Below are 23660 nucleotides of genomic sequence, written 5' to 3' on the forward strand. Positions count from 1 at the left end.
CCCGGGGCTGCTCTCCGGGCAGGCGGAGGGATGCTGGCGTCCTTCCCCCCACCCTGGTCGGTGCCACGCACCACCTGGGGGTCAGAGCCCATCGGCAGAAGGGGAGGGACCAAGGGCTGATGATGTCAGCTGGGAAAGAAAAGGAGCGAGCGAGAGCGCCGGAGGAAAGGAGGGGAGGAGAGGAGAGAGAAACAGCCAGCAGCCAGACGAGGGTTCCGGGTCAGGCTGCACAGGACTGGAAAAAAAGGTGGCCGGGCCGAGAGCTGCGCGCCGGGACTGCACGGCTCCCAAGAGCTCCATGCAACTGATTGGACAGCGGAGACAATAAAAGGAGGAAGGGCCTTTCCTCCCCCCTCCCTTTCTTTTTGTTTGTGGCGGTGGAAGAGTTGGTTGTGGTTTCTTTCCAGGGCAGAGGGGCGAGGGAAAGAGTTGCCTTGTGCCCGGGGCGAAGGCTGGGAGGCCGGGGGTTCCTGCGGAGGCGGCGACTGGCCAGAGTGGCCGTGGGGGCGCGCGCTGGGCAGGCGCCCGGCGTCGGCGGGGGTCGCCAGGGGGGCGGGTTTGCAGCCCGTGCGCTCTGGCGCGCGCGCGCCCGCCCGGCACTCCGCTCCGGCTCTGCTGAAACTTAGGCAGGAGGGAGCCGGAGAGAAAAGTCCGGCGGGGGTGGGTCGGTGGGTCGGTGGGTGGGGGGGAGAAAGGACACGCACATCTGAAAGGCTGAGGTTGCGCACGCCGCCCCTGCTCTCTTTCTCTCTCTCCCCCCCCCGCCCCCCCGGGTGGGTGGGTGGCTGCCTGCCAGCCAGCCAGAGCCCCGCGCGGCTCGGGCGAGCGGCTGTTGTTCCCGCTGCCTGGCGATGTTTCATTGCATCCCGCTGTGGCGGTGCAACCGTCATGTGGAGACTATCGACAAGCGCCACTGCTCGCTGGCCGCCGTGCCGGAGGAGATCTACCGCTACGGCCGCAGCCTCGAAGAGCTCCTGCTGGACGCCAACCAGCTGCGCGAGCTGCCCAAGGTGAGCGAGAGCGCGGAGGGGAAGGGGGGGGCTTACGCAAGCGCTGTCCGGGGGAGGGGAGGGGAGGGGAGGGAAGGGGAGGGGGGCAAGAGGACTCCTTCGAGGTCACAGGTGGGTCAGGAGTGGCCGCGCTCTTCGCTGGACCCCCCCTCTCCCCTCCTGGAATGAAAGGCCCGCAGAGTCTCTCTTGCCTACTGGGCGCGACCACTCGGAGCAAGAGAGGGGAGCACGGTCCTTCAGCATCCACCCTTGTCAGGGTTGCTTCATAAACTTTGGGTGTGTGTGTGTGTGGGGGGGAAGGGAGTTCGTGGCTGGGACGGCATCCCTCTTCTGCAGCTGGTCTTCGCTCACGCCTTTTGCTCCCCTTGCCCCGTGTTGTTTGTGTTGGGAGGCTGAGGAGCGGGACTGCTCCTCCGAGCTCCGTGGGGCTTCGGGTCTCCCCCAGCCGCGCTTGTGGCCGCAGCCCTGGAGCTCGGAAAACGCGTTGTGTGTGTGTGTGTGTGTGTGAGAGAGAGAGTAAAAGCCTGTCCTGGTTCACCGCGCCGTTTGGGAAGCTCGCTGGGAGTGGAGGGGAGGCGGGAGGAGAGAGCGAGGAGTTCAGGCGGCGCAAAGCGAAAGGCAGCTGCGTCTCCGCCGGCGCCAGCCTCCTTCCCAGCAGCCGTCTCCGGGAAGACCGGCTCTTCCATTGGTGCGGCTGCCTTGGAAAAACCAGGGCTCGCGGCCCACGCTGGCTGCAAAAGGACACGCAGCCAATCGTCTTGGGACCCCCGTGGGTGGAAGGGGCTGCGGGGATTGGGCTTTGCCTGCCTCCCCCGTGACTTGGCCTTTAGTTTGGCCTGGGTGAGAAATCAGGTTAGCAACTCTTCTGGAATCTTTTTTTTAATTATTATTTATTTATTTAAAAAAGTACTTGAGGCACATCAAGCCCCAGATGGTTTGATATGCCCTTCTGTGGGCAAGCGTAACATGGGTGAGTGCTTGTGGGTACCGTCTGTAGTATTTTCTGCAGTGGGGTGCTGCTTGCTGTCGCTGCTCTGACCTGTGATCATATTTGCCGGTACATCACTTTCCGTGTACATCTGACACCCAAAGAAGACTAGTGGGGTTACTGCACTTTGTATTCCCAGCAATGTATTACGATTGGTTCTTGTAGGTTATCCGGGCTGTGTAACCGTGGTCTTGGTATTTTCTTTCCTGACGTTTCGCCCACAGCTGTGTGCAGGCATCTTCAGAGGAGTAACGTCAGGAAAGAAAATACCAAGACCACAGTTACACAGCCCGGATAACCTACAAGAACCAATGAACTCTGACCGTGAAAGCCTTCGACAATATAATGTATTAAGAGTTTTAAAATGTTGTAAAAAACATCGCTTTAAAACGGTTTTTGGATACCACGGCTTATAAATGGTTGGAAGACCTCTTCACAGCTAAAGGGGCCAAACAAAGTGCGAACAGTATTTTTTATAACGTTTTCAAACTCTTAATACATCGCTGGGAATACAAGTGCGGTAACAGCCTAGGACTTGCATTGAGAACATGGGGAATATAAAATTACCCTTTGCATAGGAGCCATTGTGTTTAACACTGTTGATATAGAGCTGTCCTTTAATGGTACTTTATTTGGGATTGTTATGCATTTTTTTTTAGCCCATCCAAAACATAAGGTCCTTCATTTGATCTCTATCCCTTGCTTTTACCATAGAGTTTAAGTTGTCGTGCTGTTTGTCCTTTGAGCCTCACAACATCACTGTGAGGTCAATTTGATTCTGTGGGGATTTAAGCCAGGCCAGGGCAGGCCCACTCCAACCACCACACCACACTTGTTCTTAAATGACAGTATGTTTAAAAACAATAGAATACCTAAATCTGAGCCAAATCAAGCCCTTCAATGTTAAACTCAATACGTATTAACCAGATTCCAGCCCAAGCAATGCCTTGTATTTCTCTCTGCAAGATACTCAGGTCATCTTCTAGCAGAAAGCAGTTGTGACATCATGGGACAGCAGTGAAATTGTCTTTGTAACAGTGAACGGCAGGGGAAATTGGCATGGACCACTGACATTGAGCAGGCCTTTAGCTGTAGCCAGACATGTAGCCACAAAACATGCTTAATGTATTTTCCCCTTACTAGTGTGGATTCTTACTCCTGTAAATCAGTGTGCCAAATCCATTTATACTGTGTTACACTTGTGGTAATAAAGTATCTGACATTGATTGGCTCAGGTGGCATGGGATGTTCAGTTGGTGGGGGAGCTAAGCGGTTAGCTTACCTACCCTTATGGAAGTTACTCCAGTCTGGTTGAGATAAAAGCTTCTCACAGGTGATAGCAAAAAAGCTTGAATGAGATTCTAAACACTGAGAACAAGGGACAAGGAGTCCTGACTCAAGGGCAGCTTCCAGATGTGTATTCAGGTCAAAATGTGTGTTAATCTAGTATGCATGGAGCCCCATGAAGGGGTCCTCATTAGAAACTAATTCTGGCTGCCTATCTCTCCTCCGCTGACCTTAGATTTTGAACTTGGATTAAATTCGAGTTTGGAATCCTAGCTAGTGGGTATAAAACTGCATACTCTGGGAACTTGCATTCCCAAGAAGGGAGGGAGAGCGAAACAGCAAAAACACATGAGTGTAGCAACAAGCCGGGTTCATGCATGTTCTAATTTAACTGCACCTAAGTTTGCATATAGATGCAGCTGAAGAGAGGTAGACTTGAGAGAAAGAAAGGATCCAAAGGAAAGATGGATGGAGAATATGGCTTGAGGAGAGGACTGGAAAATGAGGAAGGTAGGGAATGATCAGAGAGTGCCTCTTAAGAAGCCACACAGTGCTTGCTTGTTTACTTACTTTATTTATTTTGATTTATATCCTGTCCTGAGCCCCAACAATAAAGTCAAGAAGAGCTTAAAGGTCAAGAGGAGCCTTATTCTCTGGGGAGAAGGGAAGGGAAGTGCTGAGAAGGTTAGTTGAGAGGATGCCAGATATGTGGTGACTAGAATTTGGGTACCTATGGAAGCAGTGGATGGGAGTTGCCAAGGACGGAACCATAGAAACTGGGCAAATCCACATACAAGGTTTTTGAGCAGAGATTAACCACTATTAGCCGTAGGAAGATGGGCAGTCAAGGTAGAGGGGGAATTAAAGGGTCTCTAGGCCAAGACCCTGGATGGAAAATTCTGCCAGTTTTTTTTTCTCCCAGTTCCTTCATTTTTAGTTGGCAACCCAAAAAGTACAATTGGGTGGCTAACACAACACTAATTACTTTTGGCCTTCAAATTCTTCAGCTTCATTCTTCTAGTTGTCTTCTAAGTGCCATGTTGGGAAACCCTGTTTTAGCTATACTGAACTTTGTCTGATGCCGGAAGTAATATCATTGGGACTGGAAAAAATCTTAGGAGTATGACTATCTAGAAAGCTGATGGTGGCACCTAGATGCTTTACACATTTGCTTTACACTCAAGGTTGAAATAACCATATTTATAAATAGAAAATGGTCATTGCATATATTGACTGATAGGACTGTATATTTACCCATTTCTGTAAATTTACCCGTTTCTGTAAATTACTTACAGAGAGTGTGTGTAAAGTGCCATCAAGTTGCAGCTGACTTATGGTGACCCTAGCAAGGGGCTTTCAAGGCAAGTGAGAAGCAGAGGTGGTTTGGCATTGCCTTCCTCTGCAGAGTTTTTCTTGGTGGTCTCCCTTCTCAAGTACTGACCCTGCTTAGCTTCCGAGATCGGGCTATACCATGTCGCCTTCCCTCTCTACTTACATAGCGTTTTACAGAATAAGATATTTATCTTTGTTAACTTTTGTTGCCCTCATAATGATTGAATTTATTATTGCATTCACAGTGTAATAACTATACCCAATATAACCTTTATGTTTATGGCTATAATAATCAATTTAGTTGGTAACAAGAGTCAGTCCTTTCCCTGTGATGAAATATTTTTGTCTTGTACATCCAAAATGCTTTTCATGAACTGCCTTGATAATTTGCACTGCTAAAAATTAGCTACCCTTCTGATTCATTTTGCAAACAAGAAATAAAGCCAGTGTTCTTTGGTTAGTCAGAAATAGGCTGCATACACAAAGTTCTAAAGCGTAATAAGAGCAACAAAGATTTGCTTATAGCTTTTACAACTCTATTGCAATCAGGGTTATCTGAATGATTCTCTTCGAAGCACTGAAAGCTAGATTAATCTACTCCCTGCCCCAGGAAAGCTTACAATATTGAGGAAACCCATATATGTAATATGACTTCTATCATAATTGAAATCTACTCCATCAGACATGCTATATGGTGTTGTATATGTAAGGCAGGAAGGCAAAAGAAACATTTTAAATTGCTGGATGCATGCGTAGACCCCTCTGTTCCCATTTGGTTACTATCAAGAAGAGCTATTTTCTGTTTTAAATTAATTCATTTATATGGAGTTATTTTAAGAGTAATGTAGGTAATTATTCCAGCTAGTATGTAGATACTTATTCCAGCTAGTATTAAACTCTTTTCAGTTAAGAAATAGGGAGCAATGCTATTCCAGGATGTCATAATTGACTTTGAAGTCAATTCAAATCAAGCAAATTATGCGAGGAATTGAAATCGCATTGATTTAAGCAGTATCCTGGCAGTAACTTCCTTGTATCTGATTTGAAGCAGCAGCTTTAAATTGAAAATAGGGAATGGTAGGAAAGCATAACTAAGGGAAGAGAACGTAACCAGTACCGAGATCTTGCTCTACAGCAGGGTTCCCCAACCTTTTTGAGCCTACTGGCTCATTTGGGATTCTGACATGGCATGGTGGGCGCAGCAACAAAATAGCTGTCACCGGTCGTGGAGCCAGCCACCAAACGATTGCCCCAGTGTAATCTGCCATTACTGGGTGCATAGATGCGTAACAAATTTGTTAAAAATGATTGCCACAGCTTAACTTCAGTAACATGGTGCAGATCCTTGTGCTGAGGTGGCAACTGCTGCCAAAAAATATGTTTTAAAAATCTGCACAGCCAATCAGAAGCCTTGCTGAGCAGAAGCCCTACCTGGTCCCACCCACTTCCTAAGAACACTTGGCAGACACCGGAAAAGGTGTCGGCAGGTGCCATGGTGGCCATGGCACCTCATTGACGACCCCTGTTCCTCAAGTTCTGTAGCTCAGTATGTTGATGTAGCTGTCTTTCTAGGCTACAGTCTGGACTAGCAGGTATTGCTGTGGAGGTTTGCTGTGTCCAGCTTGCTGACGGGTGTGTGTTCTGCAAACACTGCAGGCTGATCCAGCTGCAGTTGTACTTAGAAAAGTTATTTACATGCAGCTAGATGGGCACTTGACTGAGCTTCTAAAGGTGCTTCCTATGGAGAACAAGGAAATGAGGATAGATGCTGCCATGCTGAGATGCACGTTTGAATGTTTACATTCACATCCAACATAAATATGGAAGAAAGCCTGTTAAGGGTTGCAGGCCTTGATGTTAGAATGAAACGAAGTATTTTTTAGTATGCAGTGCTGATCATTTCATACCCCCCCCCCAAGTTTTTAAAGGAAGGGTTTCTGTCCTTGGTCTGTGTGCTAGGGGTAGTTTTACTGGATTGGAAAAAAATTCTTTTGAAAAAGGTTCACAGTTTGCCATTTTAGATATGGAGCTGGAAGAAGAAAGAGGGAGATTTAAATTCTAATGCATTTTTAGTTGTGGTAGAGGTTTTTTTTTGTCTAATTGCAATTCAGCAGAAAGTTTTAAGCAAATTGTTGCTTCTCTTACTCTATCCCTGTAACAATGTTTTTAATGATGGACAGTTACATTTTAAAAAACTGTGTAATGGTTTTAGAAGTATATTTGGATACAAGTGTTATGTTGTTGACTTCAAGGCAGAAGAGCCTTCCAAAAACAGCTCTACGTTAAAACACATAATTGCCCCTGTGATCAAAGGATCCTTTTGAATCTTATAATCAGTCTCGGATGGCTATGTTTCTAATATGATGTGCTAATATTCAAAAATTTGTATTAAAGGATGGTAGTGGATCAGTAGACACTTAGTTGTCATAACAGTTTTTGAAGGATGAATGGCCTATACTTAAAGACACAGAAGGTTACTGTGGAAGGAAAAGTGGAAAAGTATGGAAGAGCACACTTTTCACTGTACCTTTCCCTTATTGAGATTATTTTGTGTATTTTGGTTGGGCAGGAAGCTGGAATGTTGAATCATCTTTCACCTCTCTGGCAAAGGTTCAGGAAACAGTGTTGAATACAGCTAATAAACCTCTCTGCTCATGTTCATTGGCCTTTTTAGTTTCCTGAGTTTTCTTTATTTTTATTACTTATACTCCCACTTTTCTCCCTGTTGGGGGACCCAAAGTGGCATACAACATTCTGTCCTCTATTTTATCCTTAGGACAGCCCTGTGAGGTAGGTTACGCTGAGAATGTGTGACTAGCCCAGGGTCACCCAGCATGCTTCCATGGCAGAGTGAAGTTTTGAACCTGAATTTCGCAGTTCCTACTTTGACATTTCAACCACTACAACACACTGGCTGAATTATGAGCCTCAGATCCACATAAACCAGCTTCATGTTTTCTTTTATATGCCCTTAAACTAAGAACAAAGCTACAATGTTAAAGTGGAAGCTTTTATTTATTTAGATATTTATACCTCACTTTTCTCCCTAATGGGGGACTGAAGGGATTTACAACATTGTCCTCCCCTCTTCAATTTTATCTTTACAACAATAGCTCCTCTGTGAGATAGGATAGGCTGAGAGTGTGTGGCTGGCACAAGGTCACCGAGCAAGCTTCATGGCAGATTGGGGGAATATGATTGTGTCTCCCAGATTGTATTGTGACCACTGTCCTATGCTGGCAGGAACTCTGGGTGAATGGCACCAAGAAGGGAAAGTCCTAAGTTACTTCAGTGTCTTAGTTACTTCAGATGTGAAACCGAACTGGCCTTACACTCTGTTTTCTAATGCAAAGGATTTCACCACGTAAATAGAGAGATGCTGGCATAGGCAATAAAAGCCATTGGAGGCTAAACATTGGGATTTAAGAATTTGTGTGATGCTGGTCTTTGTGAGCAGCTCTGAAACATTCAGTCAATGTGTGGGTGTGTATGTCATCTGTACAGGGTCCCTTCTAATCAAGGAATGAGATTTATTAGAACTTGAGTCACTCTCTCCAAGGCCTCAGAGGATTATGCCCAAGTTCCATCTTCACAAGGGAGCATTGCTCCTCTCTCCTTTGAGTCCCTCCATAGGTTCTCAGTACTGGATTGCCCCTTAAATTGCCATTTAAAACAGCTGGTAAATGTCCCCCTTGTCAGATGCTCTGTGAGAGCTGAAGCCATGGAGAGGATGCTGCCTCTTGTCATCTGCAGCCGAAGAGTCCTCTTGGGCCCTCCTCTGCTCAGAGACTGCCTTGCAGGACACCAAGCCTCAGATGCCTTGCAGTGACATCACCTCTGGTGCAGGTTGATCCAGTTTTGCTTCTGGTGAGAGTGGCTGTGAAGGTTCCAATGAGGCCTCCATAGATGGCATACCATGACTTGGGTTGGGCCTTTTGAGTCATGGGCCTCTAGAATCAGCTAACTTCTGAGTCACTACCTTGTAGGCTAATGCTATGTACAGACAATTCAGACATATAAACTTTTAAAGCGTAACTTGTGCAGTACCCATGGTATTGTATTGAGGACATGAGAGGGTAGAGCATGCATGATTTGCACATTTTGTAAAGAGGCTTTCTGGTGCGTGATGGGGTATCAAACAAGGAGGAGCAGAGGCCTTTGAGGTCCCTGGGCCAGAGTTCAATATTACTATCATTTTGGGTCTTCAAGTGTCCTATGAGTATGATACCAACCTACACACCCTTGGCACAAGCTTATTAAGAGTAGCATGCCAAGCAAGTAAGCCAAGTGCCTAGTATATCTGCTTCATTATCATTTATGAAAACATTCCTGTGTGTCTTGTCAATTTGCTTGGATGGATGCAGTTAATATAATTGACATAGGCTTTTCAAAAGTGGTAAACATTTTTCTCTTCCTTGTATTTTACATTTTGAAAATACTATAATGTATGCTGTGGTCTATTGAACTGTCACATTTAAACAGTATCTTTGATTTACAGGTTCAGTTCACACATCCTAGCAAAACACAATTAAGGAAGTTTAACTTTGATGTAATACCTCATCTGACAACCTATGGTTGCGGTGTTCTGATATACAGGAATCAGAAAACCTGGTTTGAGGTGAATTCATGAACCATGATAACATGTGATGTCTGAACAGATAGAAGATTACTATCACACTCTGCAGAGGGTACAGTACCATGAAGTTATGACATAAACTGAAGTTACAAACCTGTACAGACAGAAAACAAAAGCAGATAAGCGGGAGTACAACAAAAGCCATGTTTTGGATTCTAAACTATGGTTGGCTGAAGCATGGATTCTTCTGCTGCACTTTTGTTTTCCAAACCAAGCTTTCCATTTAGTTCTTCACTGGCACTATGTTGAAACATATAACATGGCTATTGTTTGGTGTCATTGTGGGATGCCAGAGTCTGCTTTTCATCTTCTTTTCCTACTCCTTTCTGGTCCACTGGAGTAAGAACAATGTCAAGTGAATGTTCAAGGCATATTTTGTTTTTAGTCTTCTTTCTAATATCATACCTTTATGTCCTACTAAATTCATGGAACATCATCAAGCAAGTGAATACCATGAGCATATTGTAGTCTTTCCCAGCTTTTATTTGCTGTTCATAGAATAGTTGGAAATTCACAGACCCTTGTTTTTCTGTACCCACCAGTGAGAAAGAGCTACATGTAATTGCTTGAGCAGAGTCTTCCCCCCCCTTCCCTTTGTGGTTGCTTGGACATTATGATTTTGCTCCATGCACACTGTTTTTAACTGACATCATCCATATTTATCCACTTTCAAGTAGGGTGGATTTGATTTAATTCAAATCGATTTAAAGCATGATTTAAATCAGTAGTCAGTAAGGCTAGATTTAAATCATAAACAGTACTTCTCATGATGTTTCATTCAGGCCCCCAGGCCTTGCATTTCTTTGCTGCGGTGTTTGCATTATGCACACCTGCCTGACATACCCATAGGTAGAGGAACTTCGTTAAAATATTCCCAAACTGGGTCTCTTTTACAGCCTGCTGCCATTATAGGTTTTCTTCTCTAGGGAGAGAATGATATGATAAACCTATACACACAAAAATTCCAAGGCTTGTAGAGAATTCTGCTCAAAAGGTTTCGGTATCATTTTTACAGCTTGCCCCACTCTCCTCACACTTAGTTCCTTGTGCAGATCTATTCCACTCCAGTCACTCACACATGAAGCTGCCTTATATTGACTCAGACCCTTGGTCCATCAAAGTCAGTATTGTCTACTCAGACCGGCAGCGGCTCTCCAGGGTCTCAGGCAGGGGTCTTTCACATCACCTACTTGCCTAGTCCCTTTAACTAGAGATGCTGGGGATTGAGCCTGGGACCTTCTGCATGCCAAGCAGATGCTCTGCCACTGAGCCATGTCCGATCAATCTTCTATTCATTGAAATTTAGCACATAGATTTCCAGTGGTGCATTGGGAGTAAGGTCTTTTTCTCAACTCAGTATGTTAATTTTATGAAAAAGAGGCATGTTATCTCTGCAGACACAAATTCTCTGCAAAATCAAGCATCTGTGATAATATATTCTAGATAGAAAAATTGCCCAAAATAATCTTACAGAAGCCTCTGGAAGAGCATGATATTGTGAATGGATTAATGGAATTCATTTACCAAAAAATGTAAACATTGCATCAATATACAGCCTCATGCTACATAATTAAAAACTAATCCTTATTTCATGGTGCATAACCTTTGGATTATAATGTATCTTAAATAGAAAACTATCTTTAGATAGCTTTTCCCTCAAAGCATGTAATTTACAAAAATCAATTTAAATAAAAAAACGATTTTTAATTTAAAAAAATGCTTTCAAGCATTATCCTTAATATTTGTATTCGCAGCTCTTTTGCCCTTTTCCTGCCTCATCCAGCTTTCTGACCTATTTAACATATCAGGGCACACTTCTAGAAGTATACATTACCTTGAAAATGTTCAAGCAGTTACCTAGAAGAGTTGGTTTTTATACCCTGATTTTCCCTACCTTTAAGGAGTCTCAAAGCGGCTTACAATCTCCTTCCTTTCCCCTCCCCACAACAGACACCTTGTGAGGTATATGTGGCTAAGAGAACTCTGAGAGAGCTGTGACTAGCCCAAGGTCACCCAGGTGCTTTCATGTGTAGGAGTGGGGAAACCAGATTAGAGTCCACCGCTCTTAACCACTACACCACACTGGCTCTTGTATGATGTCCTTTTTTGGTTCAAAAGGCATACACTTTATTTCTGTATTTTAGTTTCAATAATAATCATGTGCATTTTCAGTGTCAGAATTGTCTTCCTCATAAACTGATTCCCTGTGCTCTCGTCCTCTCTATAATCCTTTTCCACTAAGGATGTATCTATGTCACAAACTTACAATGGTTTAACCCTACCTTGGAACTTCTCACAAATTAAGTGTTCTGCCAGAGTTCAGAAAACATTCAAGGTTTGCCTAAATAATCAGCAGCTGAGTAATAGCTTGTGTAAATACAGGGAAGGCTGCCAGATAGATTCCAAAGAAGCTCTGTGTAGTATTTTTTATTACGACCGATCAAGGTACAACAAAGCAGTGTTAAGTTTTTGAGTTCTCCGGAACTTTTTGTCAGGCTTAATGTTACACAAAAAAAGAGAAGAGAGACACTTGTTGAAGAGCACCATGATAAGGCCTGGAGGAGCCCTGGAGTAAACCCACTTCAGGTATTAGCTCTGCAGATGTGGGTTCAAGTCTCCTTTTGAAAATAAGGGCCATTTCAGTTCCTTCAGGGTGGCTTAGCACCTGCAAAGCCATGAGCTTGAGCCTGCCTTTGATCCATCTGCACTTTGAGGGGATGTCATGCCCTGAGACCTGACATCTTTTGAAGAAGGTGCAAGGTTCAACTCCTGGCATATCCAGTTAAAAGGATGAGGAGTACCTGAGACCCTGGGGAGCCTCTGCTAGTCAGACTAGACAACACTGAGTATGCGTAAAGCAGTTTGAAGTGCATACAGCAAGATGTTTCAGGCCATGTTCTTAATGTTTGTTGTCTGCACCCTGCATAGAATGTCAGATACATTTGAATACAGGTTTAGCAGGACAGACTAATTGTGATAAACAGTTTAGCTTTAGAACTCTTTAAAACAGTATGAATCCTTTAGCAGTTCCATGTTCATAAGATGTTTGTGTACAGAGGCATATAAAAGCCAACACATGCCTTTCTGTGATTCTTCAGACATGGAAGCATATTTGCAGGAGATACATAACTGAAGCAGCTACTAGAATGGGCAAGTTTGTGGCCAGAGACTTTAATGTATCCTTATACAAACCATGGCAAACCCCGTGGTGCAAAGTGGTAAGCTTCAGTACTGCAGTGCAAGCTCTGCTCACGACCTGAGTTCGATCTCAATGGAAGTTGGTTTCAGGTAGCCGGCTCAAGGTTGACTCAGCCTTCCATCCTTCCGAGGTCGTTAAAATGAGTACCCAGATCGCTGGGGGTAAAGAAAAGGTGACTGGGGAAGGCACTGGCAAACCACCCCGTAAACAAAGTCTGCCTCTTAAACGTCGGGATGTGACTTCACCCCATGGGTCAGGAATGACCCGGTGCTTGCACAGGGGACCTTTACCTTTTTTTTTAATACAAACCATGAGACTTTAAAGATAACTTATATCAAAAGAGGATTGCTTGCACGTGACGGAAAGTATAAATGCTTTCTGTAGGGACTTCTACTCTGCTAACTTAATTGGCAGGGTGGATAACTGATTGTTTATTCTCTTTTGAAATATCTAGACCAGGAATATCAGGTTTGAGTCATGGCAAGACACAAGTTCTAGTCAGGTGAAGTACATAACATGAATGATGTCTCACGTGTAAGAAACTAAGGTTGTATTAATTTTATGATGTTTTAAAATGCTACCACCCCATTTTTCTTCTGTTAAGCAGGATCCAAGGTAGCTTGCAATAGAAGTCACACCTAATGGTATGCGACAGTACAATAAAAATCTCTCTCACCTGAACAGGTGGAACAGGTCTTGGTTCTTTCTCAAGGGAGAGAGGTTCTTAACAATGGTTCAAGCACAGGAAGGGGAGTTGGGGCTGAGGGCCAAACTAGACATGGCCCCTTGGATGCCATCACCATTTTAAAGCAATTTAAAAATGCTATGAGGGCCTGATTCTGATAGGGCCCACAGTACGGTGGGCTGATGCACACATATCCCCGAGACTCCTTGTGCACTTGAAAAGGTATGTTGGGGGGAGGAATAGTGCCTTAGCTTTAAAATGGTGGTGGCGTCCAAGGGGCAGACCTGTGGAAGCTATCACGTCTAATTTGGCCCTGGGGAGCTAGTCTTCCTGAACCCTGAATGGAAACGCTTTGTCTCCCGGCAGCAAAAGCTACTGCAGTTTTTATATAGTACTCTTCCTCCAAGAAACTCTGTATCTTGCCTGTGGTTCCCCCAGAGGTCTCCCACCAGGCAGCTTAAGGTAGCAGACCTACTTAGCTCCAGCAATGGAAATGTCACGTTTCTTCCAGTTATTCTCTGGACTATTACTGTGCTTACTGTTTTGTGGCTGCATTTCCTTAGATGCAGATGTTCCTGTGAGAAATACTGTGTGACTAGCTTCTCAGATCTCTGGAATCCTCAAAATAATACCTAGTTGGGGCAAGCGACTGAGCACAATCCTTGTTATTGCTTCAGTGTTCCCTAGTGTTGTTTTCACAGGTGATTCATCACCTTTGGCTTCTTGCAGGATATTATTGTGTCCAGCTCTAAGGGCTGGAGTAATACAAGGGGTCATGTGACAGCTTCACTGTGAAGGCATGCCTGCTGAACAACAACAAAAAGGGCCTGATTAGTCATTTATGGTGCAGGGAAGGGTGAATGTGGAGAGTGGTCAGGAGGAGCTCTATATAGCAAGCTATACTTGGGATGTGTTGCACACTAGTGATAAAAGTACACTTTGTGAAAAAAACTTACATTTATTTTTCAGTTAGAAAAACAAAACCTCTCCCAATGTTGTAAAGCAGATCTTTAGTCTTAATAAAGACTAACTGGAACAATAGATCTGCATTGTGTTGGACCCAGCCTTAGTGTTTTGCTGGCATGCAGTGCTTCAGTAGCTGAGGTGGGATAATTTTTGCAATCTCCCTTCTCTTATTGCAGGCTTCCATTCCTGTTCGCTACAACTTCAATAACAACTTTTTTGCTGGGCTCAATGAGCTATGGCCAGGGTCCCCAACATGGTGCCATGGCACCCGCCAGCAACTTTTGTGGCAGTTGCCAAGTGTTTTTTAGATAGTGGGCAGGGCCAAGTAGAGCTTTTGCTCAGCAAGGCTTCTGATTGACTATTGGAGATTTGACTGGCTATGCCGATTTTTTTAAATGTTGCTTTGGCAGCAGCTGCCACCCCAGCACAGGGATCCGCACTGTGTTTCTGAAGTTAAGCTGTGGTAATCATTTGGTGGCTGGCTCCGCCCCCTGTGGCAGCCATTTTGTGGCAGCCATTTTGTTTCTGCACCCACCATGCCATGTCAGAATTCTTAATGTGCCCATAGGCTCAAATTGGTTGTGGACCCCTGAGCTACAACAAGGGGAGGGAAGAGAGAAAGTTCAGCTGATGAGCTCCATTGACTTTACTTTGGATCCATCCCAATGTCCCTGGAACTGGGTAACTCAGAGAGGTACTTCGGTATGTATGTGTTTAAAGTAAAAATTACATTGCAGTGGCTTGATTGGTGTAACCACTCTTAATGGGATATATTATGTTTATGAATATATAGTTCCCTTCACATTTTCTAAAATATGCATATCCATTATTAGAAGAGAAGTACGTACTTGCAGTTTAGACGTTGTGATTAACCAATCTTATACTTTAACTGGTCATGGTTTTACCCCAAACAAATCTGAATACGCTTGTGATATACCACTGATGCTGACTAGATAGATTTGAGTCTTCAGAAATCTGCTGAAACATTGAATTTTGCTTTCATGTCTTGTTGCTCCTCTCTGTTATTAGAATGCAGTGGATTGCAGAAGCCACTTCTTTGTAAAGCTGAAATAGAAAATTGCATCTAAAATATCTCACATCAACAAGTTTGACTCTGTTGGATTCAGTGATACTTTCTTTTCAGGAGGAAAAAAACACACAGTATAATGTGTAAACTAGTTCTGATAGACGTCATGAAGGGGAAGAGAACCATGGGTTTTGGACTAGTGGAGAAAGAGAAGGGAGAGTTAGATAATGAAACATGTAAGGAGCATGAGCGCAAAGGAGATAAATGAGGTCTGGGTGTTGGGCAAGACAAACACATATGAGCATGGGATAATAAGTTCTGTTTTAAATAATGGTTAGTATGTATTATCTTTGTGCTGAATTCTCTTTGACTTGTTTGCATAGCCATGAAAATTGCTTAGCATCATGAACTTGGATCCTTTTTAAAAAAAAAAAAAAAAAACCTGTGGTTCTCTCTGCCACTGTTAAGGGGAGAATTCCCTATGCAGGTTTCCCACAAGACTTAATTCTGGGTCATTATATGGTGTTTGAATGGTGTGAGGAGAGGAAAACTGAACGGAAATGTATAGTGTGTGTGATAAACTGTGGGAATGTATACATCCCAGCTTGCCTTGCCTTCTGGAAACAAGCTATCCTCTGTTGTGTGTTTAAGAGCCTGGTGTATTCTTTTAGATACTATGGCCTTGTATTCTAAACAAGTTTACTCTACATTGCTAGTCACGTGTGCTTTGAAAATAGCTGCAATAAATATAAAATTGTAATGGCTTCCCTACTTCAGATTTAAACAACTGTTGTAATGGCAAAGGCCTTGAGCGTAATGCTAATAATGGATCATATTTTGAGGATGCTTGCTCGCTTAAATGGAACCATCTGTTTAAATGTAGTTATACAGCAGGGATGGGGAACGTTTTTTCTGCCAAGGGCCATTTGGATATTTATAACATCATTCGCGGGCCATACAAAATTATCAACTTAAAAATTAGCCAACCAAGCCCCAAGCAGGCAGCTGCCCCAGAAGACACCCCCTGCCATGGGCAAGCAGGCAGGCATCCAACTGGTTGTGCACTAGTCCACCTGGTGGCACAGGATGATCTGTTGCACCAGCCGAGCATAGCCGTCCAGCCACACGCCGGAGTTGATCCTACTCCGCATGGTCGGGGCCGGATTCTACAGCCGGCTCCTGCTACCTCCGCCTGCAGGGATGAAATGAGGACACACTAGCTAAGAACTTACCCCCCCCATGCATTCTGCCCCCAGCCCTCTTGTAGTACAGAGGGTATACGTTTCTCCACGGCCCGGGTGGGAAAGGGTTAATACAGTTTCTTGGGTGGTCCTAGCAGCGCCATAGCTAACAACTCTTCTGAAAGGGGGGAAAAAGGTTCCTTTTCTTGGCAAAACAAGCTCAAATCCCCCTTGAATAGAGGCTATTCCTGTCCATGGGAGGGGGTGGATTGCCAGTCTTAGATCCTTCTGAGTTAGAGATCTGCCAGGACCCATGAAGGGCCAGACCAAATGATTTCGCTGGCCTTAAACGGCCCCCGGGCCTGACATTCCCCACCCCTGATATACAGGGTTAGAAATAGACATCTTGGTGACTTATAATTAGAGATTCAATTTTGAAACAACTTTCATAAGTATCCAGTGAGTGACAAAGTAATTTAAGCAGCCCATACCTCATAGTTTCTTACCTTCTTTTAAAAAAAGATTTTTTAGAAAACCCTATGCTATTATAAAACTCATATGGACACTGCTTACTGGTTCTTTGGAAATGCCGCTAAGGTTATATGCTTACCACCCAGTTTCCCTCTCTTCTCTTAGAATTGAATGATCTCCTATTGTTCAGCCTCTATTTCCTGAATACCTTATTTCCTGTAGGTATGCTGTTTATACCTGTAAAGAGTAGAAGAGCTTTGTAATAACCCTACAACCTACTTTGTGAAATAGGCTGTAACATACACCAACATGGGTCTACTGTCAGGAGTCCAGTCTGTTGCTTGAATAAACTTCTTTCTAGCATTTGAATGAGGGGCAGACCCAACGTTCTTTGTGTTGTCTGTGCAGAATACAGCATGGTGAGCCAGCATGGTGTAGTAGCTAAGAGCGGTGTTCTCTAATCTGGAGAACTGGGTTTGATTCCCCACTCCTCCACATGAGCAGCATACTCTAATAATTGGGTGAGCCGGGTTGGTTTCCCCACTCCTACACATGAAGCCTGCTGGGTGACCTTGGGCTAGTCACAGTTCTTTTAGAGCTTTCTCAGCCTGACCTAACAAGGTGTCTTTGTGGGGAGAGGAAGGGATAGAGAATGGAAGCCGATTTGATTCTCCTTTTAAAAAGGTAGAGAAAATCGGCATATGCAAACCAATTCTTCAGACATTGAAAGAGTTGGGACATCTCTGAGGAGCTTTCTTTCTCAGACCCGTATTCAGAGGTGTGGCACTGGCTGACTCCATTCCTGATACACAATATAAACTGGCAATAGCTGTTCTAGGGGAGAAAAGCTTCTGCAAATGCCACCCTAGCAGTGCAGTCCTATGCAGAATTACTTTACTCTCAGCTCATGGATTTCATTGGATTTAGAGACTGCACTTTAAATTTATTAATTAGTCACTCTAGAAGAACAGGGGATTCATCTGATTTGTGTTCCCCACCGCCCACTTAAACATGATATTCCTGCTTATTGAGTGCATGCCTTAGTATTTAACATGCTATCTTCTCCTGATTCCAAGTCACCAACACAGTTAAACTAGCCACCGATCTAGTAGCGTCTAGTAATAATGCATGATTATGGGTTTCCTGTACAGCAGCTGGAGGTGAAAGCTTCCCCCTTCTATGCTGTGATCTGATGAGTCTCACAGCAGATGCTCTTTAATCTTTACTGCTGTTGCTTCTCATTCCACATAAAGGGGAATAAAATAAATCCACGCTCACAGGGAAAGAAAATGAAACAGCTGTATCAATGTACTGCTGCCTGGAAGTTGGTTTCTGGCAATAACTTAGAAACATCCTTGGCAGAAGACCACTGGTTTTGCTGAGCTGTTTTTTCCCCAAAGCAGGCTATGGCAGAGTGAAATGTGGCTTGAAAATGGACTCTCTGGGAGTTTAGGTCCCACGCACGAGAAGCATTTCTGAGCACAGCTGTCCAAATGACATTGGTGTTAGAGAGGGAAATGCCAGCATGAGCTGAGGCTTTGGACATCCCAGTCACTTTGTCCATCCATCCTTTGTTGTTTGCAAATTCCATCTGACTTGAGTTGATCTCTCAGATGAATACTGGGTAGTGGTGGAAAGTGCCATCAAGTCACAGTCGATTTATGGCAACCCCATATGGTTTTCAAGGCAAGAGATATTCAGAGGTGGTTTGCCATTGCCTGCCTCTGTGTAGCAACGCAGGGCCTCCTTGGTGGTCTCCCATCTGAGATCTTATGAGATCTGGTTAGCCTGGGCCATCAAGGTCAAGACTGCATTAGCCTTGCACTTGGGTAAAAAAACTTGACTAGCCTAAACTCTCCCTGTATGAGTAAACATTGCATATTAAAAGAACTAAGTTTTTTGCTGGAAGTTTGAATGGACTTTGTGCATTACTTTATTCACTAAATTCATATCATTGGGTTTTCAAGGCAAGAGATGTTCAGAGGTGGTTTGCCATTGCCTGCCTCTGCGTAGCAACCCTGGACTTCCTTGGTGGTCTCCCATCCAAATACTAACCAGGGCTGACCCTGCTTTAGCTGACGAGATCTGGCTAGCCTGTGTCATCAGGTCAGGGCATACTGGATGGAGTCCATCTAAATTTCATGAATAGTTTTGTCCTGGTAATTTAGCAGGTGCCCAGTGATGTCAGATTTGGGAGAAACTTGAACCAGAAAATTAAGTAATTTAAATATTTAAATAATAGCAAAAGAAGAAAAATACACCGTGTACAAGTCTGGACCTTTTGTAAGCAGTGAAGTTTGTCCCAGCTTTGTATCTCATAGCCCATCTAATATAATTGATTTGCAGCACAACAGCCCTGACAACTATAGAGAAATACTGTATTTACATATGTGGGACAGAACATTTTTCCTGGGGAAAATGCAGCATCTCTGGTAGTGCATTTCATGGTGCAGTATATTTCAGGTTGCCTCTCCTGTTCTACCTAAACAAATACATTTAGCTACACTACATTTTCTGGATATCCCCCCAGTGCCTTTCTCAGTAGTCTGGCACACAAAATTAAGCAGATGAAGCTTTTTATGGCATGGAGTATGCAATGGGGAAAATTTGACCTTGCTGAATTTCTGCATGTCAGGCAGCTGTAAAAGGCAAAGAAAGGAGGCTGGGAAAGAGGGCCATGCTACATATTGGAGGAGAAATCTGGCCTTTTAGAGCTTGCTATATGTTTCAAAGGGTGGCTGAATGAGTACAGATTGATGAGAATGTACTTTAGTGGCATACTCAGTTTTTCTTTGGGGGCTGCTAACTTGGACTAGTTACCACTCACTTTATTCTGTTTCTGCAGCTCATTTTTCTTTTATGTTCTTTTATTTGTCTTATAGTCCACCTTTCTCACTGAGATGCAAGGCAGATTACACAGCGCAAGTCAATAGGATGGACCATTCAATAAGCAATGTAATAGGATTAGTGTGTGGTAATTAAAGCAAATAAAAATCTGGAACAAAGTATAAGTATTAACATGGCATATTAAATGATGCCAAAATCATATAATAGGATAATACATACAACAACAGATAGTTCTTACTGTGGACGGTAGTATAATCCACAGTCTTCTTCCTGAATCATTCCATTATCCTTCCTTTCCCTAGATTTAACAGCCTCTGGCTACCCAGCAATCCATCAATAATTCCATTATAATAAAGCCCTATTACCTTTGTAAAAATGACGCCCCCCCCCCCGAGTAATTCAGATGTGCATAGTTTGCAAAATACCAGGAGGGTGGAAGCCTTCCTGACTTCATCAAGCAGGCCATCTCACAAGGGGGGGGGGCACAACAGAGAATGTAAGTCTAGGGGCAGTTGTTGATCATGCCATTTGCAGGGTGGCACCTGCAGAAGGCTTTGCTCAGGTGACTGAAGCTGTTGTGGCAAAGCATAAGGAGGGAGGCAGTCACACAGATGATAGGGTCCGAGGCCATGAATAATAGCGAGACTGATACTTAACCATTTGGGTTAACGCTATGGAGATTAAGGGCCTTCCTACATCACATCTGTCACTTAAATTGTCCTTGGTGGCAGCTGTTGATGAGGCTGGACTTGCCATGCAGTTGGTGTTTTTCTTTCTCTCAAGGCAGTTCACACCTTTTCAGATGTTTGCTTTGGTGTAGAGAAAATTGCCAAGCCACATGATAAACCTTTCACCATCAGATAACAGCCTCAGTGTGGGGTAATTTGAATGTACTTTTGGTATTGGCAACAGTAAATTATAGACAGGCATTCAAGTAGCCCTGAATTAATTGTGCCCTAATTACCTAATCTTACACAATCCACATTGATTGGAAAATCTTAAACCGAAAAGGATTATTTCATTCTTTTTAAAACACGCATCGAGAGTGTTCACAGAATCTTTTGTCAACCAGAATTGTTTTATAAGGTTCCAGAACAATGAACCTGGCATGTTTTCATAATTGTATGGATTAGAGTCTCCACCCTACCTTTCACAAGAGCTCTTTGAAAGAGTGGGAAAATTGTGAATTCTATTGCCTTGCTTAACCAGTCTTTCACTGTATATGATAAAGGGAAAGGACAACATCTGGATTAGGTGAATTTGTGCATGTAGCTGAATTGCATTGTGTGCTTGGCTGGGGATGGAAAAATCCTAGGCACCTAGAAAATTGTTGTTGGTGTGTTAGGAATTTCAAATATTCCTCCCCCCCCCCCTCCAATGTCATATGCAGGGCTGGTTCCTAGGAAATAGAAGCTTCTCTTTTTTCACCTTAGTCCAGGTTTTGGTCCTATTATGTTAAGCAAGTAGAAAATCCAGTTCCTGTTCCTATGAATACATGTCTTTCACTTGATTGATGCCCTAAACAAACTCTGGGTAGGAAGTGTTAGAGCTTTCTCTTTACCCTGTACTAAGCAGCTGAGTTTAGGCTCACCCAGTCATTAAAAGTGAGGTAAATTATCAGTTCAAGACCTGGATGTACCTTGTAAGAAATTGGAAATGATAGCATTGTGTCAGTATGGCACTGTAGGATTCACCTGAATCAGAGAGTTGTCAAGAGTGTTGTGATGAACCCCGAAGTGACACCATGGTGATGCCTCTCCCCGTTTCCCTGACCACCACAGTGTCCCACTGGGTGCCAGCCACCAGCTAACTACCCTAGTGAATGATCAGCTTGGGTTTCCGTTACTAAGACAGCAGGACCAAGGAGTGCTCTGGAGGGTCATGAGTGCAGGTAGCGTTGCTGGCAGTGCACGTGAGTGAACTTCAGTACACAACAGAGCAGTGAACTTTTCTTCTAAGTGTTTTTGAATATTTGGGGTAAGAGACTGATATGGCTGGAAATTGAATACTTAATACTGACTTGTTTCCTTCTGAAGTAGGGGTAGGCAGATTTTGCTGTGAAAAACAGTTATAATTTTAAATTCGGCCACTTGATCAAGCCAAGTGAAATGTTCACATTGACACTTCTGCATTTTGTACATGCAGAAGTATGCACATTAACTCCCACACGGTCGTGGACAAGATTGTAGGCATGATTTCTTTGTATTTTCTCACAGCAAAACTCAGTCCATGTTGTGTCTGGGAAACCTGACTGGGCAAGGTTACCCAGGTGAGTGAATATGAGTGTTCAATAGCTATAGACCTATTGTACAGAAATAACATCAATACCATAGACCCTGTATTGATGATAGCATTTTACTTGTCTTCTAGTTGAGCTAAAACCATGGCTAACTACAATACAACAAAGACTCAATTACCACTTAGTTAATGCAAAATTATTTTCTTTTTCAGCCTTTTTTTCAGCTTGTAAAATTACGAAAACTTGGGCTTAGTGATAATGAAATTCAGCGACTTCCTCCAGAGATAGCAAACTTCATGCAGCTCGTGGAACTTGATTTGTCTCGAAATGGTAAGCTAGAATACATACATGTTGTATGGGATTCTTTTATAGCTTAGCTCAAGATGAATGGAGCATGGATGTCTCAATACAGGAGCATCTTTTACCAAACACTATTTATTCACATAATTATATATAAATCATCTCTAGTGTTCTGTATGAGGAGTTCTCCAGGGGTTGTGTTCATTAGGAACAAAAGCCACCTTCTGAGATTCAGAGTTCTTTTTTTGAAAAAAGATTGAAGACCCAAAATTTTCGGCATGTGATTTTTCCACTTGGAAATGCACATTTAAGATTCCATGTTAAACTGCACCCCCAAGTTAAAAACATGCTAATGAGGAGTTAGCCTTGGTGGTGGTGGTGGAAAGTGATGTCAAGTTGCAGTGGACCAATGGCAACCCCGTAGGATTTTCAAGGCAAGAGACTTCAGAGGTAGTTTGCCGTTGCCTGCCTCTGCGTAGCAGCCTTGGACTTCCTTGGTGATATCCCATCCAAGTACTAACCAGGGTTGACTCTAAAGTGACATGACATCACTTCCAGTTGTGACATCACAGTGCATGCGCTGCTCCCTGCCCCCCCTCCAATCTTGCACCAATTACCAGGCTCGGCGTGGCAATCCTACTTTTCACCCATGTAGCTAGTCCTGTTCTGGGCTGTTTGCTTTATGTCAGCTTAAACTATCTTTTGAGATGGTTGACAGGACAAAATGGAAAGAAGGATTCCTGTGCATCCCTGAGTTCCTTGGAGAAGGGTGGGATAAAGTGTGGCCTCTTGCAGAATTTAGATGAGATGGGGGGAAAAGAGGTAAGGGACCAGTCCTTGCTCCAGTTCAGTGCAGACTTGAGGTTGCCATATTGAATGGACTCTTCCCTACAGAGATGGCCAGAAGGCTTTACTCTTATGCTCAGCAGGTCATACTCAAAAAGCTCTGCTCAGATTTTGGTTTCAAGCCAAGTCAAGCTAGCTGGAGACAGGGAGATAGCTGCCACATACCCCTGGGCAAAATAAAATACATCTGGTTTATTTCTTTTTCTTGACAGCAGCTAACTGTTGCTACTTACCGAAGTAGTCCAATTCAAATTTATTAATATGGTCAACTGACCAATCATGTGCCAACACATCAAATTACAGAAGTAGTGGTAATAGGAAGAAAGTGAAAAACCTGCCTAAACCTTGGAAATCTCCAATAAAAATAAAATAAAAGTTCTTTAGATTGTAGCCACTTTGATAGATCCTTGGCTACGTCAAAGTAGTATCTCTCATACTACTGCATGATGTCTTCACCCCCTTCCTCCTTTGCCATATTAAGTGTCTGCCTACTTAACAAGACACACTAATGTTTTGTTTTTTTGTACTATTATATTATACTATTATATTTATTTGCTTTATTATATAATGTTTATACTTCATTATACATTGAAGTAAAAACTCCCCCTCCTCCCCTCAAGTCGTTGCGGCATCATAGCTATTGTGT

General features: G+C 43.6%; 1 protein-coding gene across 2 annotated transcripts in view; it reads left to right on the top strand.

Moving 5' to 3' along the window:
• Positions 1-851: 851 nt before the first annotated feature.
• Positions 852-23660, top strand: part of LRRC1 (leucine rich repeat containing 1) — an 81788-nt gene continuing 58979 nt past the window's right edge. For both annotated transcript variants that reach the window (XM_056856456.1, XM_056856457.1), the window contains exons 1-2: positions 852-1010; positions 22081-22198. In XM_056856456.1, the coding sequence (XP_056712434.1) occupies positions 852-1010; positions 22081-22198 (277 nt within the window). The remainder of the gene's footprint in view (positions 1011-22080; positions 22199-23660) is intronic.

Source organism: Euleptes europaea, chromosome 10 (genome assembly GCF_029931775.1).
Source record: "Euleptes europaea isolate rEulEur1 chromosome 10, rEulEur1.hap1, whole genome shotgun sequence".
Classification (NCBI taxonomy): domain Eukaryota; kingdom Metazoa; phylum Chordata; class Lepidosauria; order Squamata; family Sphaerodactylidae; genus Euleptes; species Euleptes europaea.